The following is a 19,303-nucleotide window of genomic DNA, read 5'->3' on the forward strand; positions in this document are numbered from 1 at the left end:
ATTTAAAGTGAGGTATGCAAGTCATATTTTAAAAGGAAATCTGCTTCAAAGAGTCATAATACCTTGATAACCATAATAGCTTGACAATGCACTTACAATGTTAGCAAATCACATATGTTGGAGTACAGTGCGATATTGGCTAATGAGAAACAAGAAATGTCAGAACTCTCAAGTAAATTCAAGGTATTTAAAACGTTTGCATTACATTGTTTGCCCACCAGAGAGCACAAGTCAACTGTCACATTTCCAACTTGTCACAACTCTTAAATGACTAAAGTGAGACATTTAACTAAGCCCTTAAAGGGTTGTTTTTAAAACATCAATCAATAAGAGAAACACAAAAGATCAAGCTTAGATATGTTTATTTATTTTCTTAACATAAACTGAAACAAATGATGGGAAATGAATTAATATCTATGAGAAGGTTCCACTAAAGACTGAAAGACAAAAATGTATCCCTGATAGCGGGGTCTCTATAAAGACCGGACCCCGTGTCCCTTCACCGAAGCCGAGAAAACAAACAGCTCACATAGAAACGCGCACTTCACAGCTGGCATCAGTTAACCCTCTTTCATTCACATGAAGGGAGCACCAACACCCTTCATGAACAGGACCAACTGTCATACTGCCATTCCAGTAGGACTGGTTCCAGTAGGGCCAGTAGTTAACTGGCGTTGCTATTATTTCCCGATTATTTTCTCACAATAGGTTAAATGAATTAGGTTTTCAACCATAACATGATACAAAATGTCATTTTGAAACTACTGGCCTTACATTTACATGAAGCGTGTCAATCACCCTGCAGCACCAGACAATGTCTTCCCATTTTATATAATCACTTAGTGCATTGCTCAAGATTTCCTGAGAGTAGTTGCAGCACAAAACAAATTATATCTAAGGCAACTTTATCCCAATATATATTATATTGACTATAACTCTGTGCTATTATGCAGGAGGAAGAATATTCAATGTATGCAGGTTTTAAAGAAAATTTCAATTACAATCTTAAATGGTATCGAGTGAGTTAATGGACAAGATATCGAAGGTCAGACAATCAGGCTTAAAGCTCTTAAATCTCATAGTGCAAATAAACTGGAAATAAAAAAATGATTTACTACACCACAAGGAGCAGATAGTGCACACAAGGCCAGAACAGCACAGGTTCTGACTACATGGAGAGAATTGGAAACAAAAAGACTTCCGTCGCTTAAAGCCATTAATGATTGCATTAAACCTTTCAAAAAGGCCTGAATGTACTGGTCCAGGGAAAGCATGAAGAAACTAAAACGGTTTTTTTGGTCGAAGATAGTTTAACTCAAAGGATAATGGCCCCTTTACACACAGCGGAGGCCGATCTGTAAGAACTGCCATGTCAACATGTGATACAGTACTATACATGTTACACAAACAACAAAATGTAAAACAGCAAAGTTATTTTGTGTTCCAGTTACATGGAAGGTTTGAACCTCTGTTCCCTTCTCTCTCCCCCGGAGGATGGAATGTGTATTATTGCAGTACCTGACGGGGTTTAATGTGCAAAGAATGCATTCGAGGAAGATTTGCCAAAAGAAGACACGCAGCCCATAAAAAAGGCGTTAAATGATATGGAGATGTTGGTTCAAAATCTTAAGCGCAATGCATCTTCTTGTAAGACTTTGTGTTCTGGGTGCCACACTTGAATTTGGTCTCACTTAAAAGTGTCAGCAGAAGATCCATAATAAATAACAATAAATAAATAAGTACAGAAAAAGGGAATGCCATCTCAATCTTCTTTTTGCCCCAACAAGGGAACCAAATGAGTGCATTGGAAGACTGAAATCCACGGCCTCTGGAAAAAGAAGAATAGTCTTCAACATAATCAAAAGGATCTCTTTGACCCAGACTTTGTCTCTTTTGGTCAGGCATTTAACACAGAGCTCTACGGCTCTGACACACTCAAACATGGAAGCAAATCTTTTCTCATGGCTTTCAAAAGAGTTGGGAAGAGTCTTCTCTTCAAACCCAACATTGGCTACAATTCACCTGTCTCCTCTCCTGTAAAGAAAACAGTTCAACTAAAAATCTTTGGTTCAAGCACCAAATCAAATCAAAGCATAGATTACCAAACAAGAAAAGACAGACCGAAAATTATTGCTTACAATGTACCGAACAGTTTGATTAATTTGACTGCATTTCCACTGATTACCACCAGAGGACAGTGAGCATACAAACTCATGTGATCTCTAGGTGACGTGACTTCTGAATTGCACCTGAATCAATACATTTATATTGTAACTAAAATAAACATCTTTAAATATCCCTTCATGTCGCAGCTCTTGATTTTAGTTTGCATAGTGAAAAGCATCCCAGTCACCACACGCAGCAGAGGCATGTTCAGCTAGAAAAATAGAATCAAAGTGAAACACATAAAGAAGCAAACAAGAAATAATATCTTAAAGACAAATGAAAATAAAAATGCCAAGAGCCAGAAGAGAAACAATTAAAATATCTAAGAAAACCCGTTTTCCATTTTAACATCATATTATTTAAGCGCTCTCTATATCGGAGCAGCAGGTCATTAGTCCAACCAGCTGAGTGAGATTTGTTTTACTGTGGATGCTTTACCACAAACACACACACACACGCACACACACACGCTTTCTTTTCCCTATTCTTCTTCTTCCTCTTCTCCAATTTCCTCTTCAACTTCGTCAGCCCATCGGTCGCGCTGTGCGGCGGGTGAGGGGGTTCCTCCTGGATCTTCTCCCTCCGCCTCTCTGCCCACTCGCAGCTCCAGACTCCTCAGGAAGAGCTCGGGGAAGTTGGCCAGCCTGTTGGGCCCGAGGTGAGCCAAAGCCTGAAGGGCGAGAGCCCGCTCCCTCTCGGCGTCACCTGCAAACATCAGCTGGGGGCCGGCCCCGGACCCACTCCCAGCATCCAGCAAACTGTGATGGGGGAATGCAGAGGAGTGGGCCTGTAGAGCCTCCAGAGTGTTGGCCTGCTCCCTCCCGCCTGCTTCCCCTCCCTCATCCTCCCCGAGCTCTTCCCCTTGTCTGGGTCGGCGTGTGCGCAACTCCAGGCAACTGTGGCCCTTGCGGTGACGCTGGAGATGATCCTCTCGGGCGAAGGCCTTGTGGCAGAGCGGGCACTCGAAGGGTCTCGCCCCGCTGTGGAGGGACAGGTGGTTTTTGAGGTCGTACGAGTGGAGAAACCGGGCGGGGCAGTGTGGGCAGGGGTAAGGGCGCTCGCCTGTGTGTTTCCTCATGTGGATCTTCAACTTATCATTCCTAATAAAGGGAAACAAGGGGAGACAAAGAAGGAAGGGAAAGAGAGATAAACACATTAAAGATTCAACAAGGCCCCCATTCATGAAAACATGATTTTTTTTTAAAGCAAACTTCCATTACCGTGTGAAACGGACTCCACAGGCCGAGCACTGGAAGGGCTTCTCCCCGGTGTGTGTCCTCATGTGTCGGGGCAGTTTTCCTGCTCCATGGATGATCTTCTGACAGACGGGGCACTGCTGAGGCGTTTGAGACTTCCTCTTCCTCCCTGCTCCCCCTGCCGTGGCCCCTGCTCCTTGATCAGCTATAGAGGTAGGTACTGAGGTGCTCTCCATCAGCTTACCATCATCGCCAAAACTCTCCATGTCCTCCTCCTCTGACAGCTTGTCACTCAAAGGCGGTACAGGAGGTTGGTTGGCTATATGGGAGCGCTCATGCAGCCAGGGAGGGGGTCCTCCATTTATTGTGGGCCCTCTGCCTGGCCTTCTAATGGCCCTTGGATCTCCGTTCTGCCTGTGTTCGGGGCTGGGAGGCCCGGTCGACGGCAGGGAGCGGAAGCTGTCGGATGCAGGCGAAGGGTGTGAGACGGGAGAAGCAGGTGGTGGGTTCAGAAACGACGAGTTCATGTGATTCGACCCAATTCTTTTCATCTTTTTTCTGTCCGTTTTTCTTCGGGACCCTCTTTCCACTCTGATGTCCCCCACTGCAATCCTCTCTGTGGCTGTGTGTTGGGCTCTCGGCTCTTCCGCCGGCTCCCCCTCTGCCTTTTCCCCCAGGATGTCTCTGCAGGCGTCAGCCACACATTGGATGCCCAGAAGCTGAGCCCCTCGCAGCACGTCTCTCATCCCAGAGCCGGGGATGGTCAGGGTGGCGGTGTAGGCGAACTCCAGCAGGGCGTCCAGGGCGTCGGGGGCCACGCAGTCCAGCTGACACACACTGAAACCTCCTCCGCCCTCGCCGCCTCCCTCCTCTCCCCCGAACAGCCGGCGGAAGTAGAGACTGACGGCGGCCATGACAGAGCGATGAGTTGGGTAGCGTGCCCCGCGGGACGTCAGGGTGAGGTCACACAGGAGTCCTGTCCTCCTCTGGTCATTGAGGTGGGACAGGAGCTCGTTGCTGTGCTCCGGGAAGGGGATCCCAATCAGGCCGTCCTCTCCTGGAGACATCGCCACCTGCGTGAGAGGAGGGGAATATCAGGTTAGTGGAAGGACTGAGGACTTAGCAGTTTTGTACGTGTCACAGTGTGCTTATAAAGTTTATAACATATTTGACAATATTTGTATAATTTATCCTATCTTTATAACATTGAAAGAATACCCTTCGTCCTCTTTTATAGAGATTTCAAATAACCTAAAAGTAAATCCCCTGTAGCGTGACTTACACAAAGAGTTTCCTGCATGTGAGGGACTATTTAAACAGGGTTAAGCAACAACTCTCCCCCCTTATCCTCCCTCCCTACCCCGACTTTCTCTCCAGATTACTAAATCAAGAGGAGGAGATGTCACTTGCCCTATGGCAGAGGACAAATGCGATGGCGACGTCAGAGATAACAGCAAATACAAATAAACTAAACGCAAATAAAATAATTAGAGTAGCGAAAGACATGCTGTATATAAAACCGAATGATTGATAACACCGATGCGGAAAGGATGCAGGATTATGCAACGTACTGCATCTGCTGTAGCTAGAGGACAGCAGGTTAATTCCCGTGTGAAACCTTTATAGCATTAGCAGTTTGATTTAAATACCTGAAGAACAGAGGGACAAAGTGATGAGAGAGAGAAGAAAGAAAAGCTAGCGAGGGACAGGGAGGAAGTGACAGCCTTGAGTGGGTGAAAGGGGGGAGTACCAGTGAAAGAATGAGGAAGGAAAGAACAGAGAAGAATTACAACCTTTATCAAGACTGGATTTAAAGCCATCTACAATCTTGATGTGTATTATACACAGTACGAGCTGGATAGTTACTGGATTTTATTAAATCAAAATCCACTGCAATATCGTACTGTGTGTCAAATAAAAGCGATAACTTTCTTCATTTCTCTTTGTGAGACACAACCAGGTCTGTCGGTAATAAGACCCAACAACTTGCTTCTTTGCCTCCCTAAACTCGCACCTCACCCTGTCCGCACTATACCTGCTCAACAATATCTCTCACACACACCTGAGCAGATTTTCCACAAACAACTCACCCTCAGATCCCCCCCCCCCTGCCCTTCATCTCCCTCCCATAGCAACTGGCAGCCCCCTGGCCATCCAATAACAGAGATCGCACAGTGCCCAGAGGGCTCTGCACAACGACGGCACATCCACCTGACTAACCTGCTCCAAAACACACCCTATTAGGTACACACACACACACACACGTAGACATACACACATTGCGTGCCAATCTGTGGCTCCCCCTCCCACTATTGTTAGATTTAACCTGTTCTGTGATGCTTTTAACGTCAGTCTATTTAAAAACACATACTTGAATAAATGTACTCCACCCACTTAATACAAAAAAAAAGCCAATTAAATAGCTACCTCTCATGAACTTGCCAGCACTTTTTCCCACAGCGCAAATAGTAAAACTTCCCAAATGTTCCACTTCTCATCTCCAGGATGTACTAAGGCACCCCAGTGGTATCCTACCTTCCCCGTCCTCATGGACATGGGCACAGTCAGCTGGAGACGAGGCAGCGTGTGTCTCATGGCATCCATCTTTCTGCTCTTTACAACTCTTCTCCCTCCGCTTTCTTTGAAAACCACTTTTTCCTATTTCCTTCAACACATCCAAGTGTAACTTTTAAAGTTCTGATCTCTTTGACAGAAGTCGTGGTGCAGCGTTCATCCTTGGGGATGTCTACCCCGTTAGCACAATCTGTCACTCACTCTCCTTCCTGTTGTATCAAAAGAAGGTGCATGTGACGAAGGCAGATTCAGAGATACCCCTCCCCCCAGGTCGCCTACGCGCCCCCCTCTCGCCAACAACCAACGGCTTGTTTTCCGAAACAATTTCCGATAAACGCAATTTTAATGTCGACCTCTCCCTGTTCAGCAAGGGACCAACAGGTAGAGGGGAGACGTGTATCTAAGGTCTTGGCAGAGCTGCGGTTTGATGTAGAATACATAACCTTCAGGCTTCAGACCACACACATGAATTGAACTGGTTTGGCAGGAAGGAAACTATAGTGCATGCAACCAAGACACCTCAGAAGTACCAATATTTTAGAGACAATTCACAGAACACATCTAAAAACTAAATTCATATTGGCATAATGAGTCATCACACCCAGGAACACACATTCTGGTAGGTGCAATATGAGTTAATCCACATCGCATCATATCACAGAGAGAGAGAGTGCAAAAAAGTTCTTCCTTTGAGTTCTGGGCACCACTGCTCTTAAAAAAAAATAACAACGTGGCCTCAACGACTGCTATTTCAATCTAAAGCATGTTCATGAGAGCTATCACCACAGCTCGAGTGAACAAGGATGGCATGCGTTGCGGCAGCTACAGATACAGAAGAGTGAGGAAGTCATGGGGCATGGGTTTGCTTATACATACACAAAAGCAACCCTTTTGACAATAAAACACTAATTTTAGTCATTATTTTTAAAACAAGATGCCAAAAATGATCTGGTTCCTGATTGTTAAATGTGAGGATTATCTCTTGTGATTGGGGCATTTTCCAGTTGCAGCCCTACAAAATACACAGATGCATAAAAACAAAAATTAGAAACACACCACCTAAGCCTCTGTAGGACAAAGTGTAAATGCATCCCTTGACCTTGTACCAGTACAGTTTGTCTCATTGTAAGTAGACACGATAACAGACCTGAATGTCACATTTTAGGATCACCAATTATTGTTTAAAAGCATCCACAGAAAAACAGGATTACTGCATATAATTATTACGTACATCAACAATAATAGGCAAAAAGTTGCTAAAACAGAAAAATGATCTTAAACAAAGCAGTGCAGCGACAAAGCACGACACAAAAGGGTTTAAGGAGGAGCATAATGCAACGGACGTCAAATTTCCGGCGCAGGGGAGAGAAAAAAAAAAGCATCATGGGTGGTTGGTGGTTGAACTTGTTATTTTGGGCATATTCCTTAGAACACAGGCGTCTTCGGAAAATAATAAGATTAGTAAAGAAGTTGCAATGATTCCCATAAATGTTCTGTCTGTCTGAGTCACTCTAAACTGACACATCATGATATGTTCACACGCACAAACGGCATACTGATCATATCCCCTCTTCCTTCTTGTCGCCGTGTTTCTGTTTTGTTGTTGCTAATCAAGGACGTGTCGGCATGGTTTACTGAATCTTGCAAAAACACTGTAACGAATGTGTAAACAGCCCACAGGCAGAGACCACTGACACATTTGTCTCTCAAACAAACTCATGTTAGTCCATATTTAACCTCCACCATCATAAAACATAATTACTGTTATTGTTTTCATGTTAATTAGGGATCGGTACCTTTAAAGTCAATAACTGATATAACTGTTTGCCTTTAGGTGTGTCATGTTGGTCTTACAAAAACAAAGTATTTTATCTCTGGAACATCTTCTTTTTTTTCTTTACCTTTGCGGCTACAGATGTAAAGATATTACCCTTCCGAACAAGTGGCTCGTATCTCTTTCTTTGTTTTTTGTTCTCACCTCCCACTCTTTTGTCGACGGTGGAGGAATTCACCTCCTCTGCAGATCTACGGTTTCCTCATCCCTTGCTTTCATTACGCGCTCTCTTCCTCTGTCTTAACAAGGATTTATTTGTAACAAGATTAAAATAGATTGATAACATCTGGAGATTTTCAACCATTTGTCCTATCCAACTGTTAGGCAAAGAGTCATAAACATATAGTTACAACTATATTGTCCAACCGAACTACGTACAAATCAAAGAAGCAAGTTAATCAGAAAGTCCTCTGAGGATATGTTTTTACTGAAGAGGAAATGGAAACTTAAATCCGCCATAACTGTCCACCACCAGAACTCAGTGTAACGTCTCGAAAAAAAGAGAATTGACACAAATTTGTGTGACGGCCAGGAAAATTACAGCAGCAGGATCGACCAAACCTGCACAAAGGTTTATTCTTCTGTAAAAAAGCAAGTTATAGTATCCATCGTCTATATCATGAAGTCCCTCTGTGCACACGCAGAGTGTGACGACTGGAACTGTGAGTGTTATTTTTATGGGTCTTATTTTCCGTTAAAGGCTGTAAGTTTTCCCAGTCCAACTCAATTATATCAGGCTCCAGAGCTAAGGGGGAAAATATGACTTTATACTATTCACAGAAAACTGTGGCTGAGAGGGAGAAAGAGAAATTATTTTATGAACTCTGATGTCAGATGTTTTCCAAAGAGCCTGTGCATGTGTGTGTTTGTGACTGTGTGTGTTTATGCTGGTAATGTGAGCACCTATGGCTGGTTGCATGTGTTGTGACGTCTTTCTAAGTACTTAAATAACCCAGTGTATGGACAATTCTTAAACTTTAACAAAGCTTTCAATTGAAGTTTAATATCAAAAAGGTAAAAGAGTGGGATTTAAAAAAAGGAAGAAGTTAAAAGATTTAGCAAAGATATTTTGTGTTTTCGTGTCCAAAATGTTATGGTATTTAATGACTATATGGAGATACATTTCTAAACTTCATAGCAGCTCAAATACATTAAAACATGTACTTATTATTCAAGTAAAATGCCCACAAGGTTGTCCATTCTGTACATCAGACGAAACCCAAGTGTTTTCATTCAGATAAAATCAATGGAGACATTATTCATAACCACAATATAACAAATTATGATTCTTAACTAACACCGTACCAGAAAGACAACAAAGCGGCCAAACACATGGAAAATAAGATTCAAGCTCATACCGTTTCTCCTCCACACACTCGTCTTCCTCTCGCCACCTTTCCTCTGTGTGACGGACTGATTTTAAGGGTTAAGAAAGAAAGTTTTTACAGTCTATATACCTCACTTATTTGGGGTAGTGAGTAGAGTGTGGTGGTGCTGGGACACCTACTCTGAGGAAGAGTATGGGAGGAGGAAACGGGGGGGGGGGGGGGGGGGGGGGGGGGGGGGGGGGGGGGGTGAGAAGAGATGCGAGTATACACACTTCTGCCAAACCAAAGCTGCACTCAGCCCAGATGAGCACTCTCACAGCAATATCTGAGTGCAAAACCTTCATATGTAAGTAACAAATACACACAAACAGACAGGTCTTCTAATAATGCAGCTCATCTCTGCCAGGAGATACAACACAAGCTCCACCCGCTCTGCGTCCCAACTGTCCCCTCAGGACTGAACATTTGCATCCCACCAGGAGATATAAAAACAGATGCAACCCGGGGAAAATTTGAATCTGCATTTGAATTAGTCAAAGACCAGACTTGAGACACGATCATGATACATGGGGTTATTACACCCTGTCATGCTTGGACATAAAGAAGAATTTTTAAAAAGGAGAAGTCCAGTGGGATGATGTGACTCAGCAGGCAGTTCTGTCCAACCCTGCAACCAAGCCCTCCTCTGTCCTTACTGTAACTGGGGCATTATATAGTGTGTGTGTGTGTGTATGTGTGTGTGTGGACGCATGCGCACATTGTGGTCTTAGTTCCAAGAACACATTACATTATTCATTTGGCTGGCAGAGCGGAGGCCCTTATCCTCTCGCCCTTACACACCGCAACTCTCCACTGCGAGCTACAACAGCAGCCAGTTTGCATGCCAGACCTGAACACCACAGTGAATCTGCAGCAGGATCATCTGCTTATCAACACACTGACATCTGGGTGCACATACACACTCTGTCCTGCAATATTCAACAACTTCTAACCTGAAGTTTATGTTGATAAAAAGTACGTTTTTTATTTTACAGAAAATTATCTTTGCAATGGCAACACTACCATTACGTGTCACAATAATCTTAAATAAAGCCTTGTCACAATGATGTTAAATAAAGCCATAACATTTTTTTTAGGGCTTTCTAGAAGAAAATGTCTCTCAAGACAGCTTGGTAGTTATTTGACTTAACCTCAACAGATAAATGACAGCAGAGAACAATAATATTGTATTGTAATTCAGCCTTAAAGTCCATTTATAGACATAATTTATGTGCTGAATATCTGTACATGAAATATTTTCTGACATTACAATCTAATATATAGATTATAGTGATAGATTACCCAGGTATGTGTGCAACCCAGCATACTGTACCATTAATCTCCTATTTATTCTTATTGTTACAAGTAAAGTTCAACACACCTGTAAATTATACATTTTTTTATTAATTAGGCTCCCAATATAGAGACGTTTTCTTTTGTACTTACACAGTGGAAATTTACCTTTTTTGCCCAATATTTGTAATTATTTAGTACAATTTAAAGCTACATCTTTTTTTTTTTAAAGCTTTTTCATTCCAAAAATACTTCTCCGTGAACTCTCTGACACAGATGATTCAACATACTGTAATACCAAAGTTATTTCCCTATACATAAATGAAAATGGGGCTGCTTTGTTTTGGAGATTAGTGTCTAAAATGTCTGCCATGTTTCCCCCTGTTACAGTAAGAGAGAGGGGGAGAAGGAAAATAAATAAATCTGAGGTTGGAAAGAGGAAAACGGTGCGAGATTTGAGAAGAGACAACAAAAGTGACATGAGGGAGGTATGATTTCTAAAAACACACATGTTCTTAGAAATCACACAAGAAAAAGAATGGGTATGGGGGAGGAGAAACACATGAGAGTGAGTGAATGGGGAGTGGGTGTAGAGAGATATTCTGCGAGATAAAGCAGAGAAGAGGGGAGATTAAGACAGGAAAATCTAGTCCTCGAACAATCTGTGTTAGCGAGGAGACATGAAACAAGAGGAGACAGAGTTAAGTTACAAGGGGAGAGGAAGGGGGAGACCGAAGGGAGAGAAGCAGTGACATGACGACTGGGAGATAAACAGAGCAAGAGGTGAACACACGCACGCAGCCACAGGAAGTAGCAAGAGTCCTTGCAGGTGTGTGTGTGTGTGTGTGTGTGTGTGTGTGTGTGTGTGTGTGTATGTGTGTGTATGTGTGTGTGCGTGGGTGTGTGTGCAGATGTCTGAGGGAGAGATGTGGTAGCTGCTCTATCATTAGCATCACCAAAAGGGAGTTTCAGCCTAAGATGGAGAACACACACAGATGTGAGAGAGGAGGCATGCTGACAGAGTGGTTTCACACTTTACTCTCTCTTATGGCTCCTTATCTGGTCAGCAGTTTCTTCCCCCCCAAACACTCCACCACTGTGTGTGTGTGTGTGTGTGTGTGTGTGTGTGTGTGTGTGTGTGTGTGTGTGTGTGTGTGAACACAGGAGTGTCAGGTGTGTGGGTGAAATACACACTACGTCTCCATTAATATGAAGAGCAGGAGAGAAACTTTATTTCTGCGTGTGTGATTTTAATTACGTGAATATATCTGATGAGCTCATTTGCGTGGATGAAGACATTTCCTTTGAGACAACTGATTATGTGAAAAACTGTAATAAAATTAATTAAAATATCATTACAGTCAAACGTGCGTTACAATAACAGCTGACTTGCTGTAGCTCATCGGGGGTGTTCCAACATGTCGCTCGTGGTTCAAACTGTAGGTGTTTATCGTAGAGCAGAGCACCGAAACTCGGGTCAAAATTACAATCCAAAAGTGATTTACACGGAGCAATTACATGGAGATACAATTATTTTGTATCTGTTGTATATACATATGTTATTACATTATTTTTTAAAGATTACCTTGAGAGATTTTGCAGCAGGAATTGTTCATTCACAACTTTAAAGTCACTTTTCAGTCAGAGCCAATATAAGACTCCTTCCAAATCTGCACTTAGAAACCAATCAAATGTATAGATTATTCATATTTTTGAACGGAAAAAATGCCAAGGATTATCATTGTTGATTTATAGACACCAAAAACAAAACAATTGAATATTTAGCTGCACTGTTCCTTTAACGTTTGTGTACAGTATGTAGGGTGATATTTAAAGCCATGGTATGTTTACAATTGTGTTGTGTAGCAGCAAAGCAAATAATGTGTGCCGTAATTATTTCTGTATTTGTATTTAAAAAGATATAAGCAATCTTAAGTTTAATTATTTACTGTAAAACTATTTTAAATATAATACATATATTTAAATATTCTGATTGCTGAGTGGGAACGAGTGAAAAAAGAGGTGTATTTACAGTTTGATTTATCTCAATTAGTACATAAAGCCAACTACTCTGCCTTTTCGAATAAACCATGTCTAGAATCAATAAATGAACTGAGCTTGCTGTTTTGTTTGCGTGTCTAGAAAAAACTAAATATTGCCACATGACAGGGGGGGTCTCAACAACTGCTGCTCTCCTACAAAGATGACCTTCTGCTCTAGAGGAAGATATTGCAAAAGCTCTGGACACACACACAAACGCAGAGAGAGACATGTCGCAAAACTAACTGATCCTGATCAGTTTCCTCTTCCTGTGCTCAGTAAAGATGGTAGGCCACTAGGCCAGATGGAAAGATAAATGGAAGACAAAATGAAACATAGAGAAAGAGCAGAAACAGCCCAGAGAGCAACATTAAAAAATGTCAGAACTGCAGAAGCAAAAAGACAAAAGGACATACATGTGTGAAAGATGTTTCAGCTTCGTCCTGATAAATCAGCTAAACGGCGTAAGAAGGGGAGGAGGTTGGTTCTTATTGTAACTACAATCCCATAATTACATCAACTACAGAATAACTGCACCATCCACTGCTGTGTTATAAAGTAAGTCAGAAACTAGACAGTAATGTACGTGCCGACAGAACAGATATGAGGTTAAAAAAACTAATAAATGCTCTTCCTGATGGTCGCCTCAAACCGGAATGATGATTTATTCTTTCCAATTTAAGAAATAGATGTTGGATGAGAATTTCTTGAAAATAATACAAAACAATAAGTGATAAAATAAATGGCTACTTCTCATCTTGTTGAAAAGTAATGTTTGGTTTGAAAATAACAGAAAAGGTATCTTTATTTTTCCAAAAGGACGATAGGCTGTCTCCATTCTGCAGGAGTTCCCCTCTGAGCTTCACACATGAAAGGGGTCAGTTTCAGCAGCATGAGTCCCTTTGCCTGCTCATGTTTGGGTGTTTATTCTCACTTTCCCTGAAGTGTCGTCTCACTGTATCTACTTATGATAACCGCCCGCTTCATGTGTACAGAGACAATTGTTACTAGAAGCGCTGAATCATGATCACTCCTTCACCTTTTAGCCTTTTCTCTCAAGCCTGGTTTCTCCTCTCCTCTCTGACTCTTTACAAGAAGAAGGAGTCACGGCCACCTGCCTATTGGTTAACTATTGGTGGCGTGGGCTGCGAGGATGGTGGTCGAGAGCAAGGGAGGGCTGTCAAATGCTACAGAAACTCATGACTGAAAAGAGGAAATGGTAGATACATAACTTCCTCTATTGACACAGATCAAGTGGGGGCAAGACTCAACGGTAGTAGCAGCAGACTGGATTACGGACACTGTGAAGTCACCCCTGTGCCATTACTGCCTCAATGTGGGGAAACAACCGCCATATATGGTGAAAACTATAAGGTCATGGTATATACAAACTTTAAACTAGAGTTGATTAACTAATGAGTAAATTACTGCAGGGAAATAATGAATGAATGTAAATGCTCCATCGACTATAATAAATGATACTTGAGTAGCGGGGCCCACATTTGATTGAGGTTTGGCGAAAAAGGTGTTGCGACGTAGAAAAAAAGCCTGAGAAAAGAAGGTGAGACATCTTCAAATATTAGGGGTAAAGATAGAAACCTTTTATCAACTCCTATCCTCCCTCCCACTCAGTTGGTTTGTGTGAAACTGAAAGACCCGTTTCTGAAAAGGGGGAATTTATATGGGCTCACATGCCCCAATTGAAGCAGTTCTTGGAACTGTTTGCATGCATGTTTATATAGACTGTCTGTGTATGCATGTGTTGGAAGTGTGTGTGCGTCTATACGTGTGTGTGTGTGTATGCGTGTGTGTGTGTGTGTGTGTGTGTGTGTACGTGTATGTGTGCGCATCTGTACGTGTGTATGTGTGTGTGTGTGTGTGTGTTCCTCGCCTGATAGACCACTCAATGTAACTTCCCCCTACCCATCAGTTCATGGACACACGGTTGTCACCAGTTATGCTGCAGCAAAGCCGAGGTCACATGATATGTCTCACCAACTTGCCCAACACATTCACATTCACACAATCACAAACACACACGCACACACCAACAAATTCAAACTCAGCTCAAATAAAAAAGTGTTGAGGACTGTATGTAACATATTATTACTGTTTTTACACCTAACAATGTCTTTCAGTGGGAGTGTACGCCACACAGTATTTTGAAATATGGTTAAGCATAAGAGACAATAAAGAGGAAGTTGTTGTTATTAGTTGTTTTACAATTCTAAAGGAGTGTTTGTTTTGTTGGCTATGCACTTTAAACTACAATAAATGTAACTCTATCACAGTTAATAATAGTATACACTTTAATATTAGACTTAAGAATGAGAATTTTCATTTCAAGGTTACAGTCCTCTCGGTAAATGTATGATAGTTTGAACAAATAATCTTAATTGGGAATTGCTTCATTTGTTGTCTTTCTCTCTAAAACCTTAAGGTACAATTTAAAATGTTGAGTCGCTATTTTCTTTATGTTTTCCAATAAAGTGCATTATTAGTTACAGTAATCCTAAATTAAGCTTTAGACCAAAAACTGCATTTTAATTGAAGGTTAATAAAGGACTTCAAATGACTTTAGCCTGAAGCTTAAGAAGCTGTAAATGTTGTTGCTTCAGAGAAATGTGTCATGGTTTAGTGTAGTATTACTCAATAACATCAATACGGCTTTAGACTTTCTCCAAAGCTTTATTGTTTTGTGATTATATCACATATCAAAAACCTATAAATAACATCAGCCCGTTTTTAACACTAGAGTGTATTTTTGGCATCATTCCCAAACCTTCTTTAAAAGCTCATTGTAGTTATAAAACGCCTGCAGACGACAAACAGAGGAGTTAACTTCCAGGTTGCCTATAAAATATTCAACTGCTTGACCACTTTATTCAGATCATATTTTTTCCAAGGTCAATGAGGTTTTCAAAAAGCCCATTAAATCCTGTAAAAATACTATGTTTAATGAGGTGAGACCCCCACAACAATGTGTGTAAAATGCAACTCGATAAAGCAAATGCAAATCAATCCGTTCTGTATGATTTGTATCAGAAAATAAATAAAGGCTTTTTCAAGAACATCGCTTTTATTTGTGTTTCTCAGCCCAAGTTGGTTTGGAGTATTATTCTTAGATTGATACATATGTTTGACTATGTAGATTTATTGCGGTTAGAAATGCTCTTACACTATAAAACAAGTTAATTGGGTTCATTTATTTGTAACAGTTATTGAAGCATTCTTCACAGAATCACACATTTGATTTGATTTGAGAAAGAGAGAGAGAGAGAGTGTAAAAGTAGTCACCTCAGAGCATTGCCACCTTTGATTGTGATTATTTAAAAACAGGTATACACGCTTGCCTCTTGTGTTTGGATGACACTTTGTACCAACTATTTAGTGTGAGGAATATCGAACCAGATCATCTTAACAAAATGGTTGAGGGCATAACAAGTTTAAGTTTTTTTTTTAAAAGAGAGGGACTGATGTTTGTGTTTAGGTATAACAAACACAGATATATGTATCGAGTGGTTCCTACCTCCGGTCCATAAACCCAGGAGAAGATGGGTGCCTGCTGTCTTCGGCCTCTTGCTCTTCCCCCTTCCCTTTGGTCCTTTGCTTGGAGGTCAGCAGAGGTCATACACCTGAAAGAAAAGCCAGACAAGTTAAAAAAAACATTCAGTCCAAAGAGGGGCTCCGATCAAAGCATCTACTTCAAGTATATGAATAAAGAGGCAATAAACTGATCGAGAGAAAAAACACCAAACGCTGACTTATTGAGGTACTTTTCTCTTGTAAATTAGTTTCAGGTCTAGCTACAGTGCATTTGGATAATCTCACACAAACACACACACACACACACACACACACACACACACACACAGACACACACGATGCATTAGATGTAATGTGGGGTAGAGCAGGGGGGTTCTGGGAAAAGAACAGAAATAAAAAGACTGATAGAAACTGACCGCTTCCTACTTTGACTTCGTTGGAAAACAAGTTCTCCAATGGTCAGTGAGGTAAGTGAAGTAAGCCCCCCCACACACACACGCATACAAACACATCTTTGAGATTCAGGTAATGATGTGGAGAATGAGTCTGAAGGGCAGATTCAGACTAAACACACGATGGTGATGTGTAGGGAGGAAACAGGAGATATCAGCTACAAGAAGCAAGCCTGTAGAAAGCAGAACAGGACAGAGGTCGTGTGAGGACAGCAGAAACCAGGGATGAAGCACACATGTCTTATTATGTTGCAGACAAAGTAAGGGCAAACAGAGCTGGCATTAAGAATTAATTTCTTCCATATGTGGGGAGAGCATTAGATGTCCACTCACATGATGGCATGGGATAACAGGGAGAGACAAAGAAAACAAAAAGGACCTCTCTTCTCATAAACTCCTGTTCGTTCACACGCTCAGGCCTTGTCAGCCCCTCAGAGGACCAGAGGTGAGGGGGAAAACAAAAAATGTTTTGCAACAACACCTGAGCCTAGAGGGCAGAAGGCATTAACTACCACGGACGGCTAAAGATTTAACCAAACAGGCTGTGCCCAAGACAGAGAAACCAAACCCAAGCCAGTTGAGCTCGTTAGGCCGGTCTGTCAGAGGGGCGAGTCAGCAACACACACACACACACACACACTCCCCACCCATGAGGTAGACAGGAGCCTTAACCTAACATTACAGCCTGAGCACATCCTATTGTAAAACAGCAGAGTGACAGGATTAAAATAAAAACACTGGGCGTGCCATGATGATGATGATGATTAACAGACCACTGAAGGGAGGTCCTTTAGGTGCAAGGGCTAAAAACCAACAGATCTCCTGCATGCCCATGGGCAGTGGAGAGGCAGGTGATGTGCGTGCAGAGCAGGTTAGGTTTTGGATGTCAGCCGGGACTCGGCTATAATTAGCAGCAGAGTCTCCAGAAATGTACCCGCCGACCCTGCTCTGCCTCTCACCTGGCCGACACACACAGACTATTAAACAGCAGCTGCAGCACCTGCTCATAAACCACAACAAGCACACAGCCTCCGTTTCATATGTGCAAAACCAAGTGCTCAAACTGTCTTATAAAAAGGGGAATACATTAATGTCGACGGGAGTTACCGAATACCCGTGACGTGGATAGTCCTCCCGTGACCCCGATGAGAACCGGGAAGGAGGGAGGCTATGGGGTTGCCGGTGCTGTCATGGCAAACAGTCACTTGCATGAGGCTACATTTATCTTAAAATTAGTGTTATACATATTTAAAATCGACAGCAGTCAGGTGAAGCAGTTTACCTGAGTGCCGGTGTGTCACCTGTTCAGACTCGTCGCCTCCCACCTGACCGGCCTCCACACTTCCTGGATTATTCCGTCCCACCCTGCCGACTTCTTCTACTTATTCTTTTTTATCCTCACGGCTCTTTTCTTTTCTACCGGGGGAACCGCTCTTGTCGTCCTCAGCGCGACACCTGGGAGGTTTTTAATATTTCGTGGGTCAGCGTTTGTCGTGTTGCGGGTCTTCCCTGCAGACCTCCGGCTCTCCGCGGTGCTTCCCCCCCTTGTATGTGTTCTGCCTCCGCTGGTCTACTCCAACTCCAGGCTCCTTCTTTCTGAGAACCAGGAAGCGGCTTGCCCTACTTACACCCAGTCGCGGATTGGCTCTGGCAGGGCTGGAGAAGAGACCGCCGGGGTGGGCAGGGCACAGGGGAGGGAGGGAGGGAGAGCAAGGGGGGGCTCCGACTCTGACGCGATAGGCCAGGAGCGGTGTCTGTCGCGGAGCCGGTGGCGGAGGAGGAGGAGAGAGGTGGGCCGGTTTGGAGACCCCGCTCCTCCTCCTATCTCTGCTTCGGGCATCATCACCGCCATAGGTGGGTAGATAAGGGCGTGCAGGGAAAACGCATTCAAGTATATCTGCTAATAGCTAAGCCTGCATGTCAAATGCCAACGCTTTTTCAAGCATTTTAGACTAAGTGCCCCCTTTCCTCCTATTCATGACTCAGCAATCAGGAGACACCCTGGAGGAGGTGACCACGAATGGAGAGATGGAAGTGCATTAATAACTCAAAATGGGAGCCCGAGCTGACGCTGAAAGATGATTTAAGTCAAACGGAACTTATTATGATAAATGAAACTATTATAAAGGATGTGTCACATCCAGTTTGAGGAGCAGCAAAGGTCGAGGGACTTTTTAAATGGCTTGTATAGTGAATCAGAACAAAACAAAACAAATTCTATATAGCTACTGTAGCTTATGTTTGCTCATGCTGAAAATAAAAACTCAACATGGTTTTATAATACATTTTCTTCCAGAGAGACTCAAGCACAGACACTTAACCCTCACTTCACTGCAAAAAAGTCAACTTTGAACACTTACTGTTTGAAGTGGTTATGGGTATGGGAATCACCGCGCTTTTTCAAAGTTTGAATCTCATCCTCGTCTACTGTAGCTCCTCCATGAGTGAGTGAGTGTGTGTTGGTGGGTTTTGAAGTGAGGGTGCAGGAAGTCTATATATAATTTTGCGGTGAGCTCAGCCCCCCATTACCACCCCCTTAACCTTAAATCTGTGCTTGTTCTGTGGTTTTGCTACCAGACAGAGACGTAAAACTATATGTGCACCACATATTCCATACATGCTACTGATTTCCATGTTGGCTTTATATAAAGCAGTGGTTCCCAAACCTGGAGTTGAGACCCGGTTGAGACCAAAGGGGTCACGAGATGATTAACATAAAAAATGAAATGAAATGCTGGTTACTTTCATCTCTCCAGGCCTCTAAAAACTATTATATTGAAGAAATCCAAAACTCTTTTAACTGGTAACAAAACAATTCCAACCCATTACAGGGGT

The 19,303-nt window shown here is 42.5% G+C and overlaps 1 protein-coding gene across 3 annotated transcripts; it reads right to left on the bottom strand.

Moving 5' to 3' along the window:
- Positions 1 to 345: 345 nt before the first annotated feature.
- zbtb7b (zinc finger and BTB domain containing 7B) lies at positions 346 to 18,124 on the bottom strand. 3 transcript variants are annotated; one of them, XM_034197206.1, is made up of 5 exons: positions 17,751 to 18,124; positions 17,576 to 17,653; positions 16,000 to 16,105; positions 3,387 to 4,435; positions 346 to 3,266 (listed from the first exon to the last, which is right to left on the bottom strand). In XM_034197206.1, the coding sequence occupies exons 3-5, from the start codon at positions 16,099 to 16,101 to the stop codon at positions 2,648 to 2,650; spliced, it is 1,770 nt and encodes a 589-aa protein (XP_034053097.1). In that variant the 5' UTR covers positions 16,102 to 16,105; positions 17,576 to 17,653; positions 17,751 to 18,124; the 3' UTR covers positions 346 to 2,647. The 3 variants fall into 3 exon arrangements, with proteins under 3 accessions (XP_034053097.1, XP_034053098.1, XP_034053096.1); XM_034197207.1 differs by lacking the exon at positions 17,576 to 17,653 and having other exon boundaries at positions 17,770 to 18,124; XM_034197205.1 differs by lacking the exon at positions 17,576 to 17,653 and having other exon boundaries at positions 17,751 to 18,123.
- Between the last annotated feature and the right edge of the window lie 1,179 nt (positions 18,125 to 19,303).

Source organism: Gymnodraco acuticeps, unplaced genomic scaffold, assembly GCF_902827175.1.
Source record: "Gymnodraco acuticeps unplaced genomic scaffold, fGymAcu1.1, whole genome shotgun sequence".
In the NCBI taxonomy this organism is placed as follows: Eukaryota; Metazoa; Chordata; class Actinopteri; order Perciformes; family Bathydraconidae; genus Gymnodraco; species Gymnodraco acuticeps.